The following is a 22,092-nucleotide window of genomic DNA, read 5'->3' as shown; positions in this document are numbered from 1 at the left end:
TTTTAAACTTGGTAAAATTACATTTTGCTGTGGTACATTTTAATAAATACAGAGTTCCAAACTGAATAGTGGAGGGAGAGCATTAGGGAGAGGGAGTTGCAATGCAGCAGACACTTGAGATTTGGGGCACTGTCCTGAACATTCAGGGCACATGCCTTAAATTTCCACCCCTAATGACACTATTGGGAACAATCCTGAAAAAGCAGATCCAGTGCTAAACTGCGCATTCGAATTTTAGCTGTGGATACTGGAAAGCAATACTTTTGGCTGGAGTTATGCTTATACAAGTACAGGCTCATAGTGCTGCTGTGGTGGCACCTTTGCTCTAGGCGACAGCAGGTCTTGCACGGGCGTGGCACACCTGTGTGACTGCTGGCTGCTGCACACACTGGCACAGCTTTTAGGAGCATAAGTAGATCATAGTTCCGCTGAAGTGTTATGTAACTCGTTGGTGACTCAGAGGCGACATGGGAGATTATGCAGAGATAACGTAATAACTTAATGATCTTTCTTCAGAACTCTGCTGCTTGTTTACTACAAATCCCTTCCCTTTCACCCCAGACATTCCACGCTCCCTGCACCCAGGAACTGACGTCACTCAGGAGGGTCAGCTGGGGGCATTTCAAATAGGCTGGGGGTGGGGCAACGTCGCTCAAGGCTGTACACCCCTTAGAAAGCAAATAAAAGCTTAACTCCCAAAAGCAATGTGTGGATATTACTTCCTTAGCAAAGTAATTCAGTTTGTTTAAGCAAATCTAACATTTCCCAACAACCTAGTGCTGCAAACAGGCATCCCTACCTTTCGTGTTAAACCACACGTATATTCTTTACTTGCAGCATAACTTTTTTTTGCAAGGTAAAGTCGATGTTTTTATCTAGCGTGTTGTCTTTATTATGAAGCCTTGAGCAGCACTTATGCTATAGGGAGTGTTTGGGAGGTGGAGCAATATTTTTTGCTTCATCCAATGCACATCTCCTAGAACTGAGTTGCAGTCTGTGCCCATTGTCCTCAATGGCTGTCCTCATGTGGTAACAGATTTAGGAAAGGCACACCTTGCCGTTAATAGTTGGGTGCACAACCTTGATGTAGAAGCAACATCAGTTCAGTACGATTAATTCAAGGTCGGTCGGCACACCAATTCAAGTTCCCAAGCACATTTATTGAATGCACAGCATGACAATTGTTTCGGGGCCACGGAGGGTCCCCTTCATCAGATAAGTGCAGACATGTCTTGGGAACTTGAATTGGTGTGCCGACCGACCTTGAATTAATCAATGGCTGTCCTGAGAGATGGGTCATTTACAAGGCAGTTGCCTAGTGCCCTACGGTCTGGGGAGAGTCTAGGGACCTGGTGGATGCTACCCCCTCAATCTTATTTAAAAAAACCAAGGTGATCAACAGTAGTGGCCAAAAACTGCTATCTTGCCTAGGACCCCACTTCACCTTAATCGGCTGTACTGACAGCACTCAGCACAGTATGAGAAAATAAATACAAATCTGTCACTCTTGTAGCTTAGCATTTTGAATCTAGACTTATGCTGGGAATACACCATACTTTTTTTTGGCAGATAGATGGTTCGATAGATAATTTCCGAAACGTCCGATCTTATTTACCAATGTTCTTCTGATTTATTTCTATTACAAGTGAATGGAAATAGATAAGAAAAGATAAGAGAATCAAGCGGGAAATCAAGCTGAAAAAATGAATCGAAAATAGTTCGGACGGAAAATCAACCGAAAAAACGCATCATGTATTCCCAGCATTAGATTCTAGACTTTAGCGTCAGGACATCAGCATTTCTGTGATAATCAGTGAGGCGTGGCATAGTGGCTTGTACTCCCAGCTTGCAGCATTGGGGTACAGAGTCTGGATCTCAGGCAGGAACATTTTGCATGGAGTCTATTTTCTCCTCATGTCTGCGTGGGTTTCCTCTTACATTATATAAAATATTGTAACTTGTTTTCTCCAAACTGGTTTTAAGGCTGGTACACACAATGCAACTTCCCATCAGATCGATCAGCTAATTTCTGACATGTCCAATCTGCTCACGATCAATAGTGGACTATTTTGTTTAGTAACGATCTGAAAATGTATCCCATATTGATCAGGAACAGATTGGACATGTCAAAAGTTATTGATAATTTGATCGATAACAGGATCGATTTTGTGCAGTACTGATCTGAAAATCGATCCTGGTATCGATCGGGAGCAGATCAGACATGTCAAACATTATCAATTAGACCCGTGGATTTGCTGAGAAGTTGCATCCTGTGTATCAGGCATTAGATTATGGTGGAGACAGATGAGTATAGCAGACATCAGACGAGTACATATTGTTACGGCGCCGGGCAGTGCGGCGCGTGGCCAGCTGAATGACGGCTCTGCCCGCTGCCGTTAAATACTATATACTAAAGTTGCCACAACTCGGAGGGAGATGTAATTTCGGGAGTCTGGCAATGCTGGCGCCCCGAATAACCGCTACGTGCCCCGCACAGCATTACATTGCTGCTATGGGGTGCCCAGTCTCGGCACATCAGACTGAGAGCTCCTCCGAGGAACAGTTAGCAGTGACTAGGGATGCTCAAGGAGATGCAAATAATACTGAGCTGATGTAGGATTGCACAAGTTCTGCATGCAAATTATGCAGCTTAACCACTTGCCGACCGCACACTCATAACGTGCGTCGGCAAAGTGGCAGCTGCAGGACCAGCGACGCAGTACTGCGTCGCCAGCTGCAGCCTAATTAATCAGGAAGCAGCCGCTCGTACGAGCGGCTGCTTCCTGTCAATTCACGGCGGGGGGCTCCGTGAATAGCCTGCGGGCCGCCGATGGCGGCTCGCAGGCTAGATGTAAACACAAGCGGAAATAATCCGCTTTGTTTACAAGGCAGATCGGCGATCCCCGGCCAATCAGCGGCCGGGGATCGCCTCCATGTGACAGGGGACGTCCTGTCACTGGCTGCACAGGACGGATAGCGTCCTGTGCAGCCCAGATCTCCCGGGGGAGCAGGTAGGAGAGGGAGGGGGAGGATTTCGCCGCGGAGGGGGGCTTTGAGGTGCCCCCCCCCCGCAAAATGCCAGCCAGGAGGAGCGATCAGACCCCCCCTGCACATCATCCCCCTAGTGGGGAAAAAAGGGGGGCGATCTGATCGCTCTGAGTGCCCTTTGATCTGTGCTGGGGGCTGCACAGCCCACCCAGCACAGATCACCTAAAACAGCGCTGGTCCTTAAGGGGGGGTAAAGGGTGGGTCCTCAAGTGGTTAAAGTGGACCCCTTGACTTCCACCTTGGCAGGATTTGATTCGTCCATTTTCAAGCTGCATAAATTTGCATACAGAATTTGCATAATCATGTATCAACAGGGATTTGGATTTCATAGACCATCCCTATTAGTGACGCAACTGGTTTCATGTACTCTGTGAAAGATGTCAGCGTTATGTAAACACATAATAATGACATGACTATATACTCAGTGCTATATAAATACTAAATAATACATAATAAGAATAATAATAATCATCTTTTCCTTTCTAGTGTATCTTGGGTACAGAAATAGGACAGCACTATTTTCCATGTGACCAGACTGAGATCCAGAAACCCAATATTATTAGAACTAATTTACATTTGATTTGCCAAAAGCTGAATGAGTGTCCTGTTTCCTCCTGCCTGACACCAATTTCTGGCCTTCCTCCTTTCTAATGTTTCAAGTCAGAGGGATGCACTGCTGGATTTTATCTCTTGCCTAAGCATTCTTCTCTGGCTGTGCCAGTTGTGCGAGCTTACAGATAACAGCAGCAGTTAATTAGAAAGAAGAGTGAGGAAACAGTACATGCCCAAACAGATGTTTTCAGAATCTTGCTGAGATCATCGAGTTGAGTTTTGGGGCACTAGAATAGAAATCTCTTTCCCCCCTTAAAAATCTGGGAGCCATCCTTACACTTTAAACATAAGCAAAGGCCAGTGGTCACACACAGCTCTCATGCTGGGAATACACAATTAATTTTTTCGGCAGATTTACTGGCCAGTTTCCATTCACTTCTATGAGAAAAGCAATCAGAAAACCGATCAAAATCAGATCGGACCTGTTGGAAATTATCTATCGAGCATCAGTTCCTGTTAAATCCTTGCACACATCTATAGCTGTTAATGCCCGCCCACCCCACATACAGTAGGTGATGCTATCAGTTTGGATATAGAGGCAACACAAAATGCTGATTCATACTGACAGGATGGAGGGTAATAAGGGAAGTGTTTACTGAGAACATGTGGGAGTCCAGCCACTGACCACATCACCGTCATACACATCGGGTGATCTGTGGATTGTTATCTGTGATGTTACACCTCACACAACGGTCCCAGAGTCACACAACACAACTCATGTCTGCTTGTGCAACAGCCTCAGCATCACCAGCATGAGGGCACTGTGAGTGGGAGTTCCGCCTCTGCGCAGTCACGCACATTCCCACCAGAGGACACTCATTTTTTCTTCTAATTCTCTGTAGTAATAGTGTTTAACCACTTCACTATCATGAGTACAACCACCTCTCAGTACTGGGTCTCTTTCCTGCTATTTGTAGCATGATGCTTTCTCCAATTGTAGCTCAAGTCAGAGAACATGTATTATGAAGAAGGAGTTCCGGTGAATGACATTCAGGTGTTGAACTTCAGGGAATGGCAAAAAAGAAACAGAGAAGCCAGGAGCGTCAGTATAGTGAAGTATTTGGAGACAGTGGGATACAATTGAGGATGATTACTACTTACAAAAGGTGGGTTGCTAATGAGCAATCACAATATTAAGTATGTGGAGAATTCTGTCACTGCGTGGATATGTTGTGCACACTCGGGGTCCGTGCATGCTACAGCCGCAGACACTGTTTTCATTGACCTGAAGAAGCGGGCAGGTCCCAGGAAACGCACCGCCTTCTTTTTTGTTATTTCTCACCTCCAGTTTGAGGTAAGATGTCTCCTCCCTCCTCATAAGGTTGGTATTAAGCTGGATTCACAGTGGTCAGTTGCATAACACGCGTTATAATGTGTGAACTGCAATGAAGACTGAAATAAAGCCTACATGCAACGAGTTAGACTAACGCAATCAGTTACAATGCAGCACTGTGAACAGGCCCATACAATTGTATGGGCAGAGAGATGACATGAAGAATTACTGTATTCTGCAATGCAATTGAGCACTGTGAACTAACCCCAAAGGTGCGTACACACATGCGACTATAGTCGTTTGTAACGATCGTTCCCCGATCTTTACCAACGACGATCGTTACAAAAAACGAAGCACCGACTATTAAGGCAAACGACGAACGAGCCAAATCGCTACAAAAGAAAGTTCTGTCTCGGCGGATTTTAACCAACGACGATCGTTTGCAAAAGTAGTACATCGTTGGAAACGATCGTTCGTACTAGGCTTGACATGCGCATTTCACTATTGCTCCCTGAAACTTCTCATTTTTATGCGCAGGCGCAATAGTTGCTTTCTGTGATGTAACGTTCGTTCTAACGATCAGATCGTTGCACACCTTTTAAAACTATCTTTACATAGGTCGTTCTTTCAACAATTAAAAGTTCGTTCGTCGTTCTCAACGAACGATCGTTGTCGCATGTGTGTACGTAGCATTAGGCTCAGTTCACACTTGGTCCATTGCCGGATATAGTACCACTCCGGCAATTGTGAGCCAAGCCTTGTTGTTTTTGAGGACAGACAGGGATTTGACCTGACAAGTGCACATGTGCTGAAAAAGAGCGTCTGCCAATTTGGGTGCCAGCTAATACCGATAGTAGAATATAGGTAATTTTACTAATATTGTATTATCACTTTACTGAACCCTCTTCTCAAACTAACCCTCCCTCTACTACCGACTCCACAACTAACTTACCCCTAGACCTAATTCCTCCAATAGCTCAGGTAGTCTGTGTGCCTCCCCCCCCATAGCTCAGGTAGCGTGTGTAAGCTGTCCCCCCCCCCCATAGCTCAGATAACGTATGTGCGCTGCCCCAATAGCTCAGGTAGCCTGTGTGCGCTCACCCCCAAAAGGGCAGGTGGACTGTGTGCACTGCCCTCCCACCAATAGCATAGGCAGCATTTGAGCGCTGCCCCCCCAACAGCTCAGGTGGCCTGTGTGTGCTGCCCCCCCATCTAGTGGCTCAGATACCCTGTGTGCTCTGCCCCCCAAATAGATCAGGTAGCCTGTGTGTGCTGCCCCATGAATTGTTCAGGTAGCCTGTGTTTGCTGCCCTCCCAAATGTTCAGGTACCCTGTGTGCATCCCCCCCCCAATATGAGCGCTTCCCTCCCAGTAGCTCAGGTAGCCTGTTGTGTGTGCTATCCCACACCCGGCACCTAATATAGTAGAGCAGTGGCAGAGGAGCACAATACTTTACCTCTTCCAGAACATGTTCTCACTTTCATCAGCATAACAGGTCATCTGCTTGTGGATCCAATCTCTGCATGTCATGTGACATGCATCAGGAGTAAGGAGGCTTTATGGAGCGTGGCTGTACTGAAGAGAGGATCTGTCCTACTGCTGGAAGCAGAAAAATATCACGCTCCGATGCCGCTACTCTGCAGGTCTCCACAGGAGAGCCCCCCTCAGCCTCTTGTGATGGCAGTGCTTGCGGGAGCAATTGTTATGCCACTGTCATTTACTATCTGTACCTCAAAAGTGATGCATTAAAATGTATGTTTGGAGATGTAGCGAGCAGCTTAGCACAGATTACATCTCTGCACAGACACCAGTATCACATGTGATGCTGGAGCTACAGTCTGATCCAGAGGGCTGCCCATCTGGCTCCCTACACCTGACTCTCCCCCTGTTCTCATACAGACGGGTATGGCTGAATGGACTGTGCAAAGCAGCACTCTCAGGTCTCATCGCTGTGCGCTCTCCTCCTCCTATAACGCATATCAGAGTGTTGCTCCTCCGTCTGCCAGTCTATGCACTCCTGTGCAGAGGATATCATTGGAAAGATAGAGGCACCAATCCTAATGGTAAATGCCACAATAATGATTGCTCTTCAGCAAACGGAGAACTAGAAGGATTACAATAACAGTCTTTTAGAGGGACAGTTATGTGTAGCGAGTATGTGTGTGTATGCAGGGCTGGATTTACATCGTCGGAGTCTATAGGCACAAAAGTTCTGTCACCTTAAACGCCTGTATGGTCTGCCCATCCAGCTCCAAATAGAGCGGTGACATCAGCACAGCTCAAGGATGGTGAATGCGGCTTCGGAATCCTGTAACAGTCACCGCTCAGCACACTGGTGCGTCTAGGCTTGTGCCTGGTGCTAAGTCCATCCCTGAGTGTGTGTGCTAAGCTTGCACAGACGCTAGAAAAAACTGCATGCAACTCGGCTGTAGCTGAACGGTGTGTCTGTACAGCACTTGTGCCCCCAAATGTCACCCTATCAAGCAATGATCAATAAAGGCAACATTTCTTTCATGAGGTTTAAAGGATCCAGATTCCTCATTGTATTCTGTAAATGTAAAAACACACACAAAAAATGTTGCCCACGGGGAACAGGAAGTAAATGTTTGGGGCTGAGTGCTGTACAGACATGTTGTGAGGCTGTAGGGGGGAAAAGGGGCAACAGCGCAATGCATGATAGAGCGGAGGAGGAGAACAATGCACTCACTGAAGATGATCCAGCACTCCGGACACTATACACTTGGGGGGACACTGGCTGGGGGTCCATCAGTCATGATGATATCAAACGCAATTACTGCCGCACACTCAATCAAACCTTCGCGCCCAAGATTTTTCCAACATTCCCAATCAATCCATTCGACCAATTTCAGCCAGAAAATCAATCGAAAGATCAATTGGGCGGCCATGTGCAGCACTGACTCTCTTCCAATTCAATGAAATGATTGAATCAGATTGTCAATTGGGCCGCAATATTGTGTCATGTATGGGCATCCTTACAGAGCAGGAATCCACATACACCAATCCAGGATAAAGCTGACCATATACATATATTGATTGATTCAGAAGGAATTGATTGCTACCACACACGGCACATTGATTTTTAATAGATTCCAGCAGGGAACCTATTGAAAATTGATCTAACTGCAGCGTTGCACTGTTCTTCAAAGTTATCAGACAATTAAAGGAAAAGATTTCCATCTGATTTGATCACAGTGATTAAATCTGCAGGGAATTGAATATGAAAATAGATAAGTGTATGGGCACCTTGCCATCTGCTTTTTGGAACACTGTGTAATGGCTGTATTTTGTATGCATGAAAAGGAAATACAAAAGAAATGTTTGCCATTAATCCTTGCAACGCACACAACTGAACTGAAGGCACTGGCAGTTTTATTCTAAAAGAGGAACGGTCGCGAAAATCTTCACATTTAAAACGCATACAAATAAGAAATACATTTCTTCCAGATTAAATGGGCCATACATTACTTTTCTCCTATGTTGCTGTCACTTACAGTAGGTGGTAGAAATCTGACATTACCGACAGCTTTTGGGCCAGTCCATCCATCTATAGGGGACTCTCAGCATGGCCTTTATTCTTTACTAGTGGGCCTAAGCCTAGGTCTCTCTCTCACCGCCACCACCACGTGTCAGTGCGCATGCTGCACGCACACCTGTCTGCCCCCGTCCTCCTCCTGTTCCAACGGCTACACATGCGTGCGTAGTAGCCAAAAACCACGGACACAGGGACAGGAGGATGACACAGGGACAGTTAGGTTTTATTATATAGGATAAGGACACTCCCTCAAAAAGATTTATACAAAGATGCTGGACAGCCTCCCTACTCGCTGCACACTTTTTTTTTGCAGTTCGTAATTCACTAAGTGCTTTTAAAAATAAAGAAAACCCTAAGAAACCCCCATAAGAAGATGGACTGGCCCAAAATCTGTTGGTAATGTTAGATTTCTACTACTTACTGTAAGTGACAGCAACATAGGAGAAAAGTAATTTATGGCTCATTTTACTCTGGAAGAAACATACTTCTTATTTGTATATGTTAACATGTATTTTAAATTTTAAGATTTTCACAGCAGAGGTCCTTTAACATACGTGGAGTTTCACTTTAAGACGAGGGGCATGTCTCTGCGGTTGTTGTAGTTTATAGTATACAAGGCCAATATTGATTTGTATTTGTTTATCCTGCAAGATGTATTGCACATGATACAAGCAAGAGCTGCGGACGAGACCCGTGAGTGTGTGTGTGTTTCGGTCTCTTGCAGCCATAAACAGGTTGGCAGCCTGTAATTGGCTGTATTCAGACATCATGCTGTGTACACGTGAATGATATCTCCCTTCCTTCTAGCTCCACCCTTCTGTCATATGATACGTTTTTGCAGAAGCTGAGGGTGACATGTGCTACTGGAGACAAGCCGTCTGTTATACGCAGAACAACTTAATTAAAGCAAAACTCCCAGCAACAATCAAACAAAAAACATACACACATTTCCCCATCAACAGTTTATGCACTGCGATGTATACTTAGCAAGTACAACCCCATTTCCAAAAATTCGTGGACACAGTGTGCCATGCGGATGTACCAGCTAAGCATACTGTACATCGCAATGCATAAACTGTTGATAGGGAAATGGGTGTATGTAAATAAGAACAGAGTGTGCTGATTTGTAACCGTTTAAAGGACCACTCCAGTAAAAAAAAGCAAGCAGTTAAAATCTGACACAACGGACAGGTTTTGGACTACATCATCACCTCATGGGAGATTCTCAGTGATTTCAAAAGCATTTCCTGAATGGCAGTATAACAGCCAAAACGAATAGATAACAGCCAGCCTCCTTCCTCACTTGCACACTATTTTGTCAGTTAGACTTGGCAACTGCCGTTCAGGAAAGCATTTTGAAAACTAAGGAAAACCCTGAGAATTCCCCATGAGGAAATGGACTAGTTCAAAACCTGTCGGTTCTGTCAGGTTTTAACTGCTTACATTTTTCACTGGTGTGGTCCTTTAACCTCCCTGGCGGTAAATCCGACACAGTGTCGAGCTAGCCGCCGCAGGGGATCGCATGGCCCCGGGAGGATTTTTTTAAAAATAAAACTTGTTCTATATTGTTAAGCTAGCACTTGGCTAGCTAACGATGCCCCCCAAGTGCCTCCAGTCTCCCCCCGATCCCCGCCACAATACATACCCCCCCAGGGATCCCGCGTTCCAGGCGTCGCTATGGGGAGGATTGGGACTGCGCATGATGTCATGACGTCATGTCCGATCGTCGCCATAGCGACAGTGAAGCTCATTGCTGAAGCTGCGGCTCTCGCAGGATCGCGGACGGTTGAGTGTTGATGGCGGTGATCGGGCTGGGGGGGGAGGTAGTCGGAGAGCAGCCGTGGGACTTGCCGCAACTAGTTAGCTAGTCTAGTGCTAGCTAACTAATAGAAATCATTTTTTCTTAAAAAAAAACCTCCCGCGGACGCAGCCACTGCATCTGCGTACCGCCAGGGAGGTTAAACCCTGTAATTAACTGAACTCTGCACAGAGACAACATGTCACATGCTGAAATGTACTGATTTATCAGAAATATATGCTCATTTTGAATTTTGAATCTCACGTGGCCTGGAGCATTCTGCACAGGTAACTACTGTGTCTGCACAGAACGCTCCTGGCTGCTGGAGTGCGACCAAGAGCAGGCACAGAAGATTCCAACCTGGCGAGGTCGGCATCTGCAACCGAGGGGATCCCGGGACACCAGAGCAGTGGCGAGGGACATATCGGCTGCAAAATTCTATTTCCGATCGCTTTTATCTGATCACTTGGACGATTCTTCGCTGGAAACTGTACTGTTAGTAGGCGTCCTCTCCAAAGATTATCTGCAGACGATCTTTGCTTTTCCAGAGACTTTTATCTCACGTGTGTACCCAGCTTAAAGTAGCCTGCTTACAGTCCAGACATGCCACTCACTGAAAAGGGAGACCCCCAGAATGATAAGAATCTGAAATTCTATATCTGGCAAGAGTGCTGCAAGATTTCACTTTCAGACCTACAGAAGGTAATCACAGTGTTGTAAATAAAAAACAAAAAACATTGATAAAACACAGTGGTTAACATGCCCGATCACAACTTTTTATGAATGTCTGGGACAGGACACTATCTGCATGGAGTTTGTATGTTCTCCCGATGTTTGTGTGGGATTTTGGTTTCCTCCTACAACCCAAAAACATAGATATTATAATTTGTTCCCTGCCCCAAAACTGGTCTCAGTCTATGTTAGGGGGACATAAGACTATGCTAACTATGGTAGGGATCAGATTGTAAGCTTCTCTGCGGAACAGTTAGTAACATGACAGTGCACCTTGTATATCACTGTGAAACATGTCAGTGCTATATAAATAATAATAATAATACAAAAGGAGATACCAATTATACAAAGCTGTTTTTTAAATCAAGGATACTGGTACAAAATGTCTCAAATAAGCTAAAGAGTTTGCTTACGCACTAGAATTATGTTGTTGATAAACAGCTGCGTGGGGGTTAAATATATATAAAAAAACCAAACAATCATTCAGTACTCTCTTTGCCATGTGAGCGTTATTACATCCCAGCCGTGACGTGTCCAAAGTCATAGACAGATAAAGATGACTTGTGTCCCCCCTCCTTTCCCCCGGGGAAGTACATCATGCACTACCCCGTTGTGTCCAGCAGGGGGCCCTACTGTGTCACGCCTGACTTTTTTTGCAGCCATCTTCTGTCTGCAAAGCAGAAGCAGCAGTGTCAGGCAGAGAGAGAGCAGGGGAGAGAGAGAGCTCCGCTGCCTCTCAGTACTGAACACGGCTGGATGTCTTCTTGCTCTGCAGAGAATAATTCCCCTACAAGACTGGCTGTGTGAGGAGCAGTGATGGAGGAAGGCATCCACAGCTTGCAGGAGAGGCAGCTGCCTAGGGAATTCTTAGGGTAAGGCTCCAGGACTTGTTAGTCTCCGCTTGGCTGGGAAGAAGTGAGTTGCAGACAGTCGAGGCTGATAACCTGTCACTTCTTTGCAGGATGGACTACCCCCCCTTGTACCTGTGCAAGCCCAAGAGAGGCATCAAGAGGGATGACAGCAAGGTAAGGGGGCTTTATTTTGGGCAGAAGGTGGCATGTTTAAAGGGGGTGGGAGGTGATTGTACTATTCCTGGTGCAGACTGGACTAAACTTGCCAGGAATTTTAATGACACCCAGGTAAGTGGCAGAGTCCACCTGGCAGCTGAGGCTGGGGGATCCAGGCTTGCTATTTTAGGAGGAGAGTTCCCTTGATCACACCAGACAGGGACTCTGGGTTACACTTGCTGAGAATCTTAATAGCACCAACTTGCAGTATAGTTGCAAACATGATAAGACAAGCTGGGTATGTGATTTAGGAAGGGGGTTAGGGTTGCCTTTCTACCCATCAGCTGGGCACTCTGAACTAACCTCCATGGGAATCCTGACAGCAAGGGAAGTATCATAGCTGCCTACATTATAATTTTGAGGGGAACTATCACTACGTTGAACTATTGCAGAATTGATTTTCTGTATTTTTATATTTGCCAGTATGTTAAACCAACATTTTTTTTTTAAATAAGAGAAATTGAAAAAAAAAAAAATCACATCACTAACAGTCCTTAGAGGGGCTTCCAGTCTAATGCCCCTACCTCAGTCTAGCACCAAATTGGGCAGAGGGGGTAGGGAAACTACCAGTTGGTTTTTGGGATGTGGAGGAAATTTGAGCACCCAGAGGAAACCCGCGCACACACAGACAGAAAAGTGCAAACACCCTGCATCTGGTATGTCTGCTGGGAATCAAAACCAGGACTCCAGAGCTGCAGGAGAGTGCTAACAAATAATTCACTGTGATACCCTGTAGTTTTTATAAGTATGGGAATAGTCATGGTTACACTTATTCTAACAGGTATAAGTCCCAGGGCTGTGTGATCTTGCCTCCGATCTCTCATGAGTCACAGATCTGAAGCAAGCAGGACCAGAGTTTTGACTTTCAATTATTAGACTGCCTGCCTATTCAAGTGATTCATGAGGTTGTGAAGCAAGATGTTTAGGTGTCCTGGAATTTGCACCTTTTAGAGGCAGTTTTAGCAATGGCTTGTCCTATAGATCTGTCACTTTATTTACTATACTAGAAGCCTATTGCTTCTAAACTCTGAAAGCATCTGTCCTGTAAGAAGTGAAGTGGGGGAATTCATTCAGGCGTGGGTCTTCTGGGAGCAGCCCGTTTGTTATGGAGACAGAAACACCTGTGTTGGAATAAACTTGTTGGGAATCTTTGACACTTGTGCCATTATTCTACACCTTCATTTACACCTATCAGCAGCAGCACTGACTGTATGTGATGTGCCCACGTGCCTTGGAAAAAAATAATTCCCTTGCAACCTTTTTTTTCTTTTCCTTGTTTCACCCCAGGAGACCTACAAACTGCCCCACCGGCTGATCGAGAAGAAACGTAGAGACAGAATCAACGAGTGTATAGCCCAGCTGAAAGATCTGCTGCCGGAACATCTCAAGCTCACGGTAAGAGCTTTTGTTTTCATATATAATTAATAGACATTAATATTTGACGAAAGCCCATTGATCTCTGTTTGGCGTGTCACTTAAGGATACAAAACGATCGCTGTTGCTTTTTTTGGTGCCACGTTTGGTAACGTGGAAAGCTGCCTGGCTGTTCCAGACGGACGCGCTAGATGAAAAAGAAAGAGGCAGTGTGTGTTCTCCATTGACTCATAGATGTTGGTGCTAATCCCGAATTGATTTTTCCTCTCTCCGCTTGCAGACGCTGGGCCACTTGGAAAAGGCGGTCGTGTTGGAGTTAACTTTGAAGCACTTGAAAGGTCTGACGTCCCTGACGGAGCAGCAGCATCAGAAAATTATCTCTTTGCAGAATGGTGAGTCCCAAAATGAATATTATTACTGCTATAACTGTGTTCTAGAAAAGTTTTAGAACTTTTTAGGTGTTTTACTTTTCTATAAACTTTTTTTTTTTGTTTTTGTTTTGCTAAATCCTGCATCTGTTTAATCTCGTTTCACATCCCATAATATAATCCACCACGCTCACACTGGGAGACATGTTTAAAGTGGACCCAAATTAAAAATACAAGATTTCAGAAATAAAATCTATTTTCTAAATTGTAATAATAAATAGCAGCCTTTTTTCAGCTGCATGATGACAAATATAAAATATTTTACATTTATTGGAGGAACCCCTCCCTTCCTTTCAAATTGCCGGGATTTTTCCGGCAAACTGGTGGAGTAGATGGTGTCCGGCAATGGAGGAATTGCTAATGGCTGCCCCCAGTATAACCCTAGCTATGAAAAGAGACGGGTGAAAAGCATGCATTGAAATGCTCATAGGTTTGAAGGAGTGTTTATTTATCTTTGTATGTGTCAGAGTGGTGCAACTAAATATTTTTAATTAAAAAAATGTTTGGTTTGGGTCCGCTTTAACTAAACTTGCCAAATCAAGTGGTTCTCCAGACAGTTTGTCCCTCATTAGGACAGACTGTGAAATAATGAAAAAAAAGAGTCTGCTGGGATCTATTACATTCTCAGCAGCTAGCAGTTGAGGCTGTAGTGGAAGAGATTTATGGGGTGGGACTGGAGACAACATACTTTAAAATGAGTAGTTCAGAGAGAGATCTTGGGTACCACCACAGTACAGAGATATCAGTGATTATTCTCTTGAACCACAGAAAAAAAAAATACTGAGCCAACCCATCAGACAGGTCCAAAAGCAAGCGACAAGGACCGCAATAGGCATTCCCACCAATAGATTTATTGACCGCATCTTCAATCTAGCGTTATTATAAAAGACAGGGCTTTGGATAGTGTGACTGTGCCACAGGCTTGCCCAGCATGCCTGATTGATCCTTTCGATCCATTTCAGTCAGAAATCGATTGGAAGATCAATCTGGTGGCCATGTTGTGACATATATTCTCCTCCGATTTGATAAAATTATCAAATTGGCCCACCATATTGAGTAATATATGGGCTTCCTAAGTTGCTTTTTAAAATAAATAAAGGGAGTTTAGCTCTGCTTGCGCTCCAGTTTAACAATCAAAAAAGACATTATCAGACATGACAATAAGCGAATGAAACTTTCAACAGCACCCATGATCTGATTTGTGCTCTCATGGCTGTGTAGGGTTTTGAAGTACCTCTTTGTGAACATTGTTGAAAGGTGCCTACAGCATGCTTGCCTGAGCACAAACTTCCAAGTCTATAGAGGCAAGATAGATGATAGTTATTCCTGCAAGGAATTACTCGCCAGCCCTGTATCTGTACTGAATATCACCAGACTTGCCAGAAAGCTTAGAGAGAGTATAAGAAAACTTTGTAGGAGTTCTGATTCCATTGTCGTTGGAAATGTGCAAATATCTCTGTTAAAAATATTTCATAACTTAGAAGTCTTCAGAAAACAAGGGGAGCTGCAGAAAGCAGACATGTTATTGGATTTTCTTTGTCTTGGTTAATCAGTTATCGTCTGATGTGAAATTAGTTGGTTTCAAATGGTCTCCCTTTCTTTGTGTGGTTCTTGTACGCTGGAAGGTGGTGGCTGGCGTTGTGTGTGATCTTGAATACATTGTAGTGCAGAGATTTAATAGTACACGAGGATGAGATAAGCAGATGGCTTGTGTTGACGCCTTTGCTTCTTTGTTTATTATGAACAGGAGAGCGATCCATGAAAACTCCCATCCAGTCAGATCTGGACGCCTTCAACACTGGCTTTCAGACGTGTGCCAAAGAGGTCCTGCAGTACCTGTCGAGATTTGAAAGCTGGAGTTCCCGGGATCAGAGATGCGCCCAGCTCCTCAACCACCTGCACACGGTGTCCAGCCAGATCCTGCCCAGTTCTCAGCTCCTGTTACAACAGATGCCCGCTGGTAAAGCCTCTGCTCAGTCACCCAGCCGAGGGCCGTCTAAAGTGGAGAACCAGACGAACTGTGTGCCCGTCATCCAGAGGACACAAAACTTGGAGCTGAGCGAGAATGACACTGATACCGACAGCGGTTATGGAGGCGAAGGGGACAAGGTGGAGTTGAAAGCAGAGGGACAGGGAAACCTGGGAGCTAAAAGTCAGGGGGTCAATGGTGTGACGGTCAAACAGGAGCCATTGGATGAACCTTCGTCCAAGAGGTTTAAGCCGGACTGTTCTGGAATTGGTGGTGCGGCTGCTGGGACTGAGCCAGCCATGCGGCCTGACGCCAATCTTCTGAACTCTCTCATGGGATTTGGAAGTAACCCTTTTGGTCAGCAGGCCCCTTTCTGTTTACCCTTCTATTTCATCTCACCCTCGGCCGCTGCAACTGCGGCAGCCTACATGCCCTTCTTAGACAAGGGAGGCTTGGAGAAGTACCTCTACCCAACAGCTGCTGCCACTGCTCCCTTCCCATTCATCTACCCTGGGTTACCCACCCAGGGGGCCAGCACTTTCCCATGTATCCCCTCAGTCCTGTCCCCAGAGAAAATGGCCAGCTGCTCAACTGCCCTCCTCCCTGATCTCCCATCTTCGCCCTTCCAGGCTGCCTCTGCTGTGGACGATCTACGGGATCCTTTACAAGATCTCCGGCAAACGCCCCAGAAAATCTAAGACACTGGGGATTGACACAAAAAATCCTCACAAACTTTTATATATATATATATATATATATAAGGAGCCTCTCATTTTTTGTAGCAAGTCCTGAATCGTTTTACTGGATCAACATTAGGCTTTTGCTTTGGTGGAATAAGGCTGCTTTGACTTTAACTCACAAAGTGCTGGACAAAACGAGCGGAGAAAGTGGACCTCCATAATGGGAAGTGCTCAACTATGCATCAGATTTAAAAGCGTGAGATTAACCCATGGTGACGGGCTTATTTTGCAAATTGAATTTGGGGACTGGAGAAAAAAATGGAGCCGTTGCCCATTGTAACCAATCAGATTCCATGTCTCAGTAGAACAGTGTCTGGTCATTATGGGCAACAGCTCTATGGCTTCAGTCCACTTTTTTGGACACTTCATGAACCAAACTGACATAGGTAAAGCTCTAGTTAACAAGGGGTTAATGTCATACTAATCAGTGTTCAAAGGAAATGCATAGTGTTTTTTTTTCATTTTCAATGTATATATTTATTAAACTTTATAGCACCACCTGCTGGATTGGATGGCAACACTTGTAAGTTCTAGAAAGATCATGCTTTACTGCTATGATGTTAATATAATATTGTTCCATAGAACAATTATCACCTATGAAGTCTGTCTCCGCTTTTACAATGTTCCTATGCTCACTGCACCAGTAATTCTTGATTTTTCTACTCACAAACAGTTTCTAGTCAAACCAGCAGGTGGCGCTCTAACGGAGAAAAAAGGATGACACAAAATGTGTAATATTTTCTATATTCCTAAAAAAATAGTGCTAAATATAATGAAAAATATTTTTAGTACTAAGTTCAATAAATTAAAACAAATAGGCGAATGATAAAAAAAAACACTATACATTTGCTGTAAAAATCTTCTGCATAGAGGACCTTCTGTGTGTTAAAATGTGAATATAGTTCAGTATGTATATTTTTTTTTACAGTAAAATAACTGAAGATAGTGGTAAAATTAATTCTAAGATTAAACTAACACTATTGAATTTTAACTTAAAAAAATGAGAGATGGAGAAGCGCACAAGTTCTGTATATTTGAGATCAGAAAACATAACACCAGTACAATCGAGCAGTGTGTCCCAGCTTGTCGCATAATGAGGTGCCTGGAGGTGACCGTTTATACGGTGCTCTAAACTCTACAAAATAATGAAATCTTGTGATCTTACACCTACCAAAAATAATTGCCCACAACTTTAGAAAACTTTTAAAGGCCTTCCTGAAACTTTTGTAGGCTTGTTTGATACAATAGAGAGTGCAGTAGACCTGTACTAAACAATCAGAAAGCTTTCGCCTATATAGTGCAGTCACATTATTGGCCGCTGAAGAAGCTTGCTGTAGTTATGCAAATGACAATCCTGAAAGTTCTTGCTTGTTCCTGGCAGGGATCTACAAGGGCTGTGGATCTCTATGCAAACATTTTATGTAATTTTAGATTTGATAAGATCCCCCCATGCTTCTTAGTCAGCAGAACATGCACATGTTTGAATGTTTGCTTCACCGCAACAGGCCCCTGCTGCTTTGGTTTGCTTAATACTATATTATAAGAAAAAAAGAAACAGCTCCAGGATGTAATCTGAGAATAAGCATCCCTGTGAACAAGCGTGGGACGTATTAGCGTTGTAGATGGCTCCCAGGAAACAATGCCTCCTGGTATGAAGTCATGAGACTGACAAGTGAAATTTAATCAGATATCATCAGTTGTCTTAAAGTGGACCTGAACTATTGCACAGGACAGAAGGAAAACAGAAAAATTATCCATGTGTGTATTTAGAGAGTTTAGCTCAGGCATGGGCAAACTTGGCCCTCCAGCTGTTAAGGAACTACAACTCCCACAATGCATTTGCATTTATGAGTCATGACTGTGGCTGTCAGACTCCTGCAATGCATTGTGGGACTTGTAGTTCCTCAACAGCTGGAGATCCAAGTTTGCCCATGCCTGGTTTAGCCTATCTAATTCCCCATCATCTGTGATTAATCCCAAATTGTAATTTGATCCCTCAGCTTCAGCTGACTGCCACGGCAGAGAGGCTAATTTGAAAGCACAGAATGTTAACAATATGTCTGCTTCCATGAAAGCAGGAAGTAGACAAACTGCAGATTTATTGCAGGATTTCTATCAGCTGTAACAACATGTTTTTCTTTAAGGGTTATTATGCTGTTGCTTATCTTTTAGAGCAGAGAGGAAGTTCTGAGTTCAGGTCCACTTTAATAGTGTGAAAGGGGTAAATCGGGGAAGCCAGCTTTTCTTGCGATTGCCCTGCTCTCTCCCTGTGCTGCCGCCATTCAGCTCAAGTAATGGATAATAACACCATAGACTTGTCAGGTTTTTTTGGTGGGGGATAAGATAACAATATGCTTATTAGATGTTCTAATGCACAAAAAATGGCTGTATAAGTAAAAGCTCTGGAATCGCGATCTAAATATAGATTGTTATTTAGACCGGAGCCTGTTCCAGCAGTACACTGGCTTTGTTGCTAAACAGGATTTTCCTTCACAATTTACAACAGACAAGAGGCTAACAGCCTGTACATAATGGGTAATTATTTCATGCACTGTTTCCATAACCGGTTATATAACCGAGGTATAATTATGCCTTGTTTGGCTCCTAGAATTCCGAGTCCTGAGGTTTTCACCCGAAATTAGTTCAGCCAACAGAATTATGTAAGAGCTTCTCTTACGTAGGCACTTAATTGGGCAAAACAAAGCCTCGCCCATGTCACAATCAAGCTAGTTTACACACCGCCTGCCTAATCTCGGTTGCACATCCACAATTCACAATACAGGAATGTGTGACCTGAATATCTCCATCTTTCTGAAGAGTTGAAGTTGGTCTTGTACTTTTGCCTATTTGATGAAAAAAATATAATTCATGTGTTTATATTGCTGTTTAAAAAAAAAAGAAAATTCTGAATTGTGTTACAAGATTCGGAGGTGCCAGAAGTTCCCCCAAACTTTCCGCTAAGTGTATGAAAAATGTTTAAGCGATATATTTCAATTTTTTTTCTTTATGTTGGGTTTTAAAGTGGACCTACTCCTCAAATCATACTATGCAAGGGCCAGTGAGGTACAGCCAGGGTAGGGACAGCCACATTTAGCCATGGAATGAAAGATTCTGTATTACAATTGTGGCTTTAAGGGAACCTGAAGCGAAAGGTATATGAAGGCTGCCATTGCCTTTTAAACAATACCACTTGCCTGGCAGTCCTGCTGTTCTCTTGGGCTGCAGTAGTGTCTGAATCACACACCTGAAACAAGCATGCAGCTTATCCTGATCTGTATGCTTGTTCAGGGTCTGTGGCTTAAAGTATTAGAGGCAGAGGATGAGCAGGACTGCCAGGCAACTAGAATTGTATTAAATAAATATGTCAGCCTCCATATTCTTCTCATTTCAGGTTCCCTTCAAGCTACATACACAAATAATGTCCCATGAAATGAATGCTTGTGATCACTTCGGGTGATATTTTACACAGTGTAACAATGAAGTCTCCTGAATAGCTCATTTTACATTGTGTTTTTGGATAACAATTTTAAAAACGCCCACATTACATAGTCATTCTTGATGCTATGACATGATGTGCAATGCAGTTTGTCACCAACCCTTACTATATACATGACATGCCTGTCAATAGAGTTTGTTCAGTAATCTCTAAATGGCATTGTGGGACAGCTGTACTGGTGATAGATCACCCCTGACAGCAAAAATCTAGTGTGTTTACACAGCTTGACTAAAATAACCCCCTGTGTGTTTGTATCATATACTGTGATAAAGTTCTTACCGCTTTCTATTCCCCCAACTCTCACTTCCTCCTTAGCAATGGAAGAATTGCAGGAGGTAGAAATATGATAGGAATGTTTTGCTTTTCACAGCAAGAAAGAGAGCTGATGATGATGTAAATTGGCAATACTGACTTGCACCCAACTGATTCACATATAGTATTATTTCTGACAGTAGATCCATTTTAAAGGGAAAACATAAGTTAAAAAACAAAAACGATGTAGACTCTGACCTTGGTCCTTTTTTTTTTTTTGTCGCACTTTAATTTTACCTGTTCTTGTTGGCTCTATAAGTTCCACTTTTAGAATTGCACTCGGACTTGAAATTCTATTTCTTCTTGAATACTTGAAAGCGAAGCGGGAGGGGGGGGGGGGGGGGATTTGAAAATATTGGCGTATATGTGGACGCAGTGGTAGCACTTTAACGCTTGACTGACGGTGAATGAGTCTTTTTTTTTTTTTTTTAAGTGTCTCTTGAATTCAACTTTAAATAGTACTTGTCGTGTCATGGGGGAGGCAGCTGGCTTCTGGTCTTGACTAATATTGAAAAAGAAGCAGCCTATCAGCTTGCAGGACTCATGACTGGATGGTGGCATACAGTAACCTGTGCCTTATCCCGTCTGTTGGTTCCTGATCGATGAATAGGCTGGTTACACAAAACAGCTCCTCTGTTGTCTAGTGACAAGTACTTTTGGTAGTAAAAGTGCATTTTATTCCAATAAATACTTTAATATTTTATATTCAAAAGAAGAAAGTTTGTGCACTGAAGTAAGAAAATAATAATTTATTTGTAGTTTTATTTTTATGTAGTTATGAATAGGTTGATAAACAGAGATGGTATGGTCCAAACTTTTGCTCTGTAGCTATTGTGGGGCTACAGGTCTCAGCATGCCAACAAGGCAGTGTGGGATTTGTAGTTTCACACGGAGGCTTGTTGGTCTCTGAACTGACCTGTTGACCTCTGAAGTTGAAAGGAACTGTTTCGCTGCTTGATAGCGGATTGTACCAAAGCGATGGGTAGCAAAAGTTTGCCAAACTTTTTTGGATAAAGGGCTCAATCGCTGCCCTTAGGCCTCTTCCTCCACACCCTCTTCCCCCCTCCTTTGCGCTTATTTTGAAATGTATATGCCAAATGTTGAAATGGTGTTGAGCGCCGAATGTCTGTTTCTTTAAATAAAGTTTTGGGCGTTTGTTGAAACCAATTCTGTGTCTGGTGTTGCCAAACCTCTTCCCACAGGGTGACTATGAAACCACTGACCTTGCTTGCTGCCGTTGACAAGCACATGATGCTTTATGTGCGTTCCTCCTATGGCATTCAACCAGAGATGGAAGACTCTCTCCAGTTACCTGCTGATAGTTCACAATTTGCTCATACACACGGAACCTGCCATTTAGTTAGAGGCAGCTTTAGTTATCGCGTGTGCTTGCATTTCGCAGAACACATGAATTTATGGATCACTAATAGTATCCCGATCTCTGGAGGGGTCTTTATCAGTCACTGACCCAGAAGCAGTATGCAGATCAGGTGTTCTGACGCAACAGTCTGCATGCTTGTTCCAGGTCAGACACTGCTGAGGTCAAATCGGTACAACAGCCAGATAATGGGCATTTTTAAAAGGGAATAAAGATATCAGCCTCCATATTCCCCTCACTACAGGTTTCCTTTTAGAGAGAGTTTATATACCCCTTTTTTTTAAATCGCCTTTACCTAATTAGAGTAAAAGC

General features: G+C 43.8%; 1 protein-coding gene and 1 long non-coding RNA gene across 3 annotated transcripts in view; one reads left to right on the top strand and one right to left on the bottom strand.

The window, feature by feature from the left end:
* The window catches only part of LOC137561633 (uncharacterized), an 81,151-nt gene that overhangs the window by 35,165 nt on the left and 23,894 nt on the right, over window positions 1-22,092 (bottom strand). The gene's annotated exons all lie outside the window — the stretch shown is intronic.
* Window positions 11,699-21,569, top strand: BHLHE41 (basic helix-loop-helix family member e41). The gene is made up of 5 exons (XM_068277590.1): window positions 11,699-11,888; window positions 11,978-12,041; window positions 13,371-13,478; window positions 13,738-13,849; window positions 15,633-21,569. The coding sequence occupies exons 1-5, from the start codon at window positions 11,833-11,835 to the stop codon at window positions 16,550-16,552; spliced, it is 1,260 nt and encodes a 419-aa protein (XP_068133691.1). The 5' UTR covers window positions 11,699-11,832; the 3' UTR covers window positions 16,553-21,569.

Source organism: Hyperolius riggenbachi, chromosome 3 (genome assembly GCF_040937935.1).
Source record: "Hyperolius riggenbachi isolate aHypRig1 chromosome 3, aHypRig1.pri, whole genome shotgun sequence".
Classification (NCBI taxonomy): Eukaryota; Metazoa; Chordata; class Amphibia; order Anura; family Hyperoliidae; genus Hyperolius; species Hyperolius riggenbachi.
The sequence above is the reverse complement of the archived record's forward strand: the minus strand, read 5'-3'. Positions and strand labels throughout refer to the sequence as shown.

Bases quoted from the DNA above. Each gene is read 5' to 3' on its own strand.
- BHLHE41 (XM_068277590.1), top strand. From the start codon at position 11,833: ATGGAGGAAGGCATCCACAGCTTGCAGGAGAGGCAGCTGCCTAGGGAA. The intron at 11,889-11,977 runs GTAAGGCTCCAG...ACTTCTTTGCAG, and splicing joins CTGCCTAGGGAATTCTTAGG to GATGGACTACCCCCCCTTGT. The intron at 13,850-15,632 runs GTGAGTCCCAAA...TATTATGAACAG, and splicing joins AATTATCTCTTTGCAGAATG to GAGAGCGATCCATGAAAACT.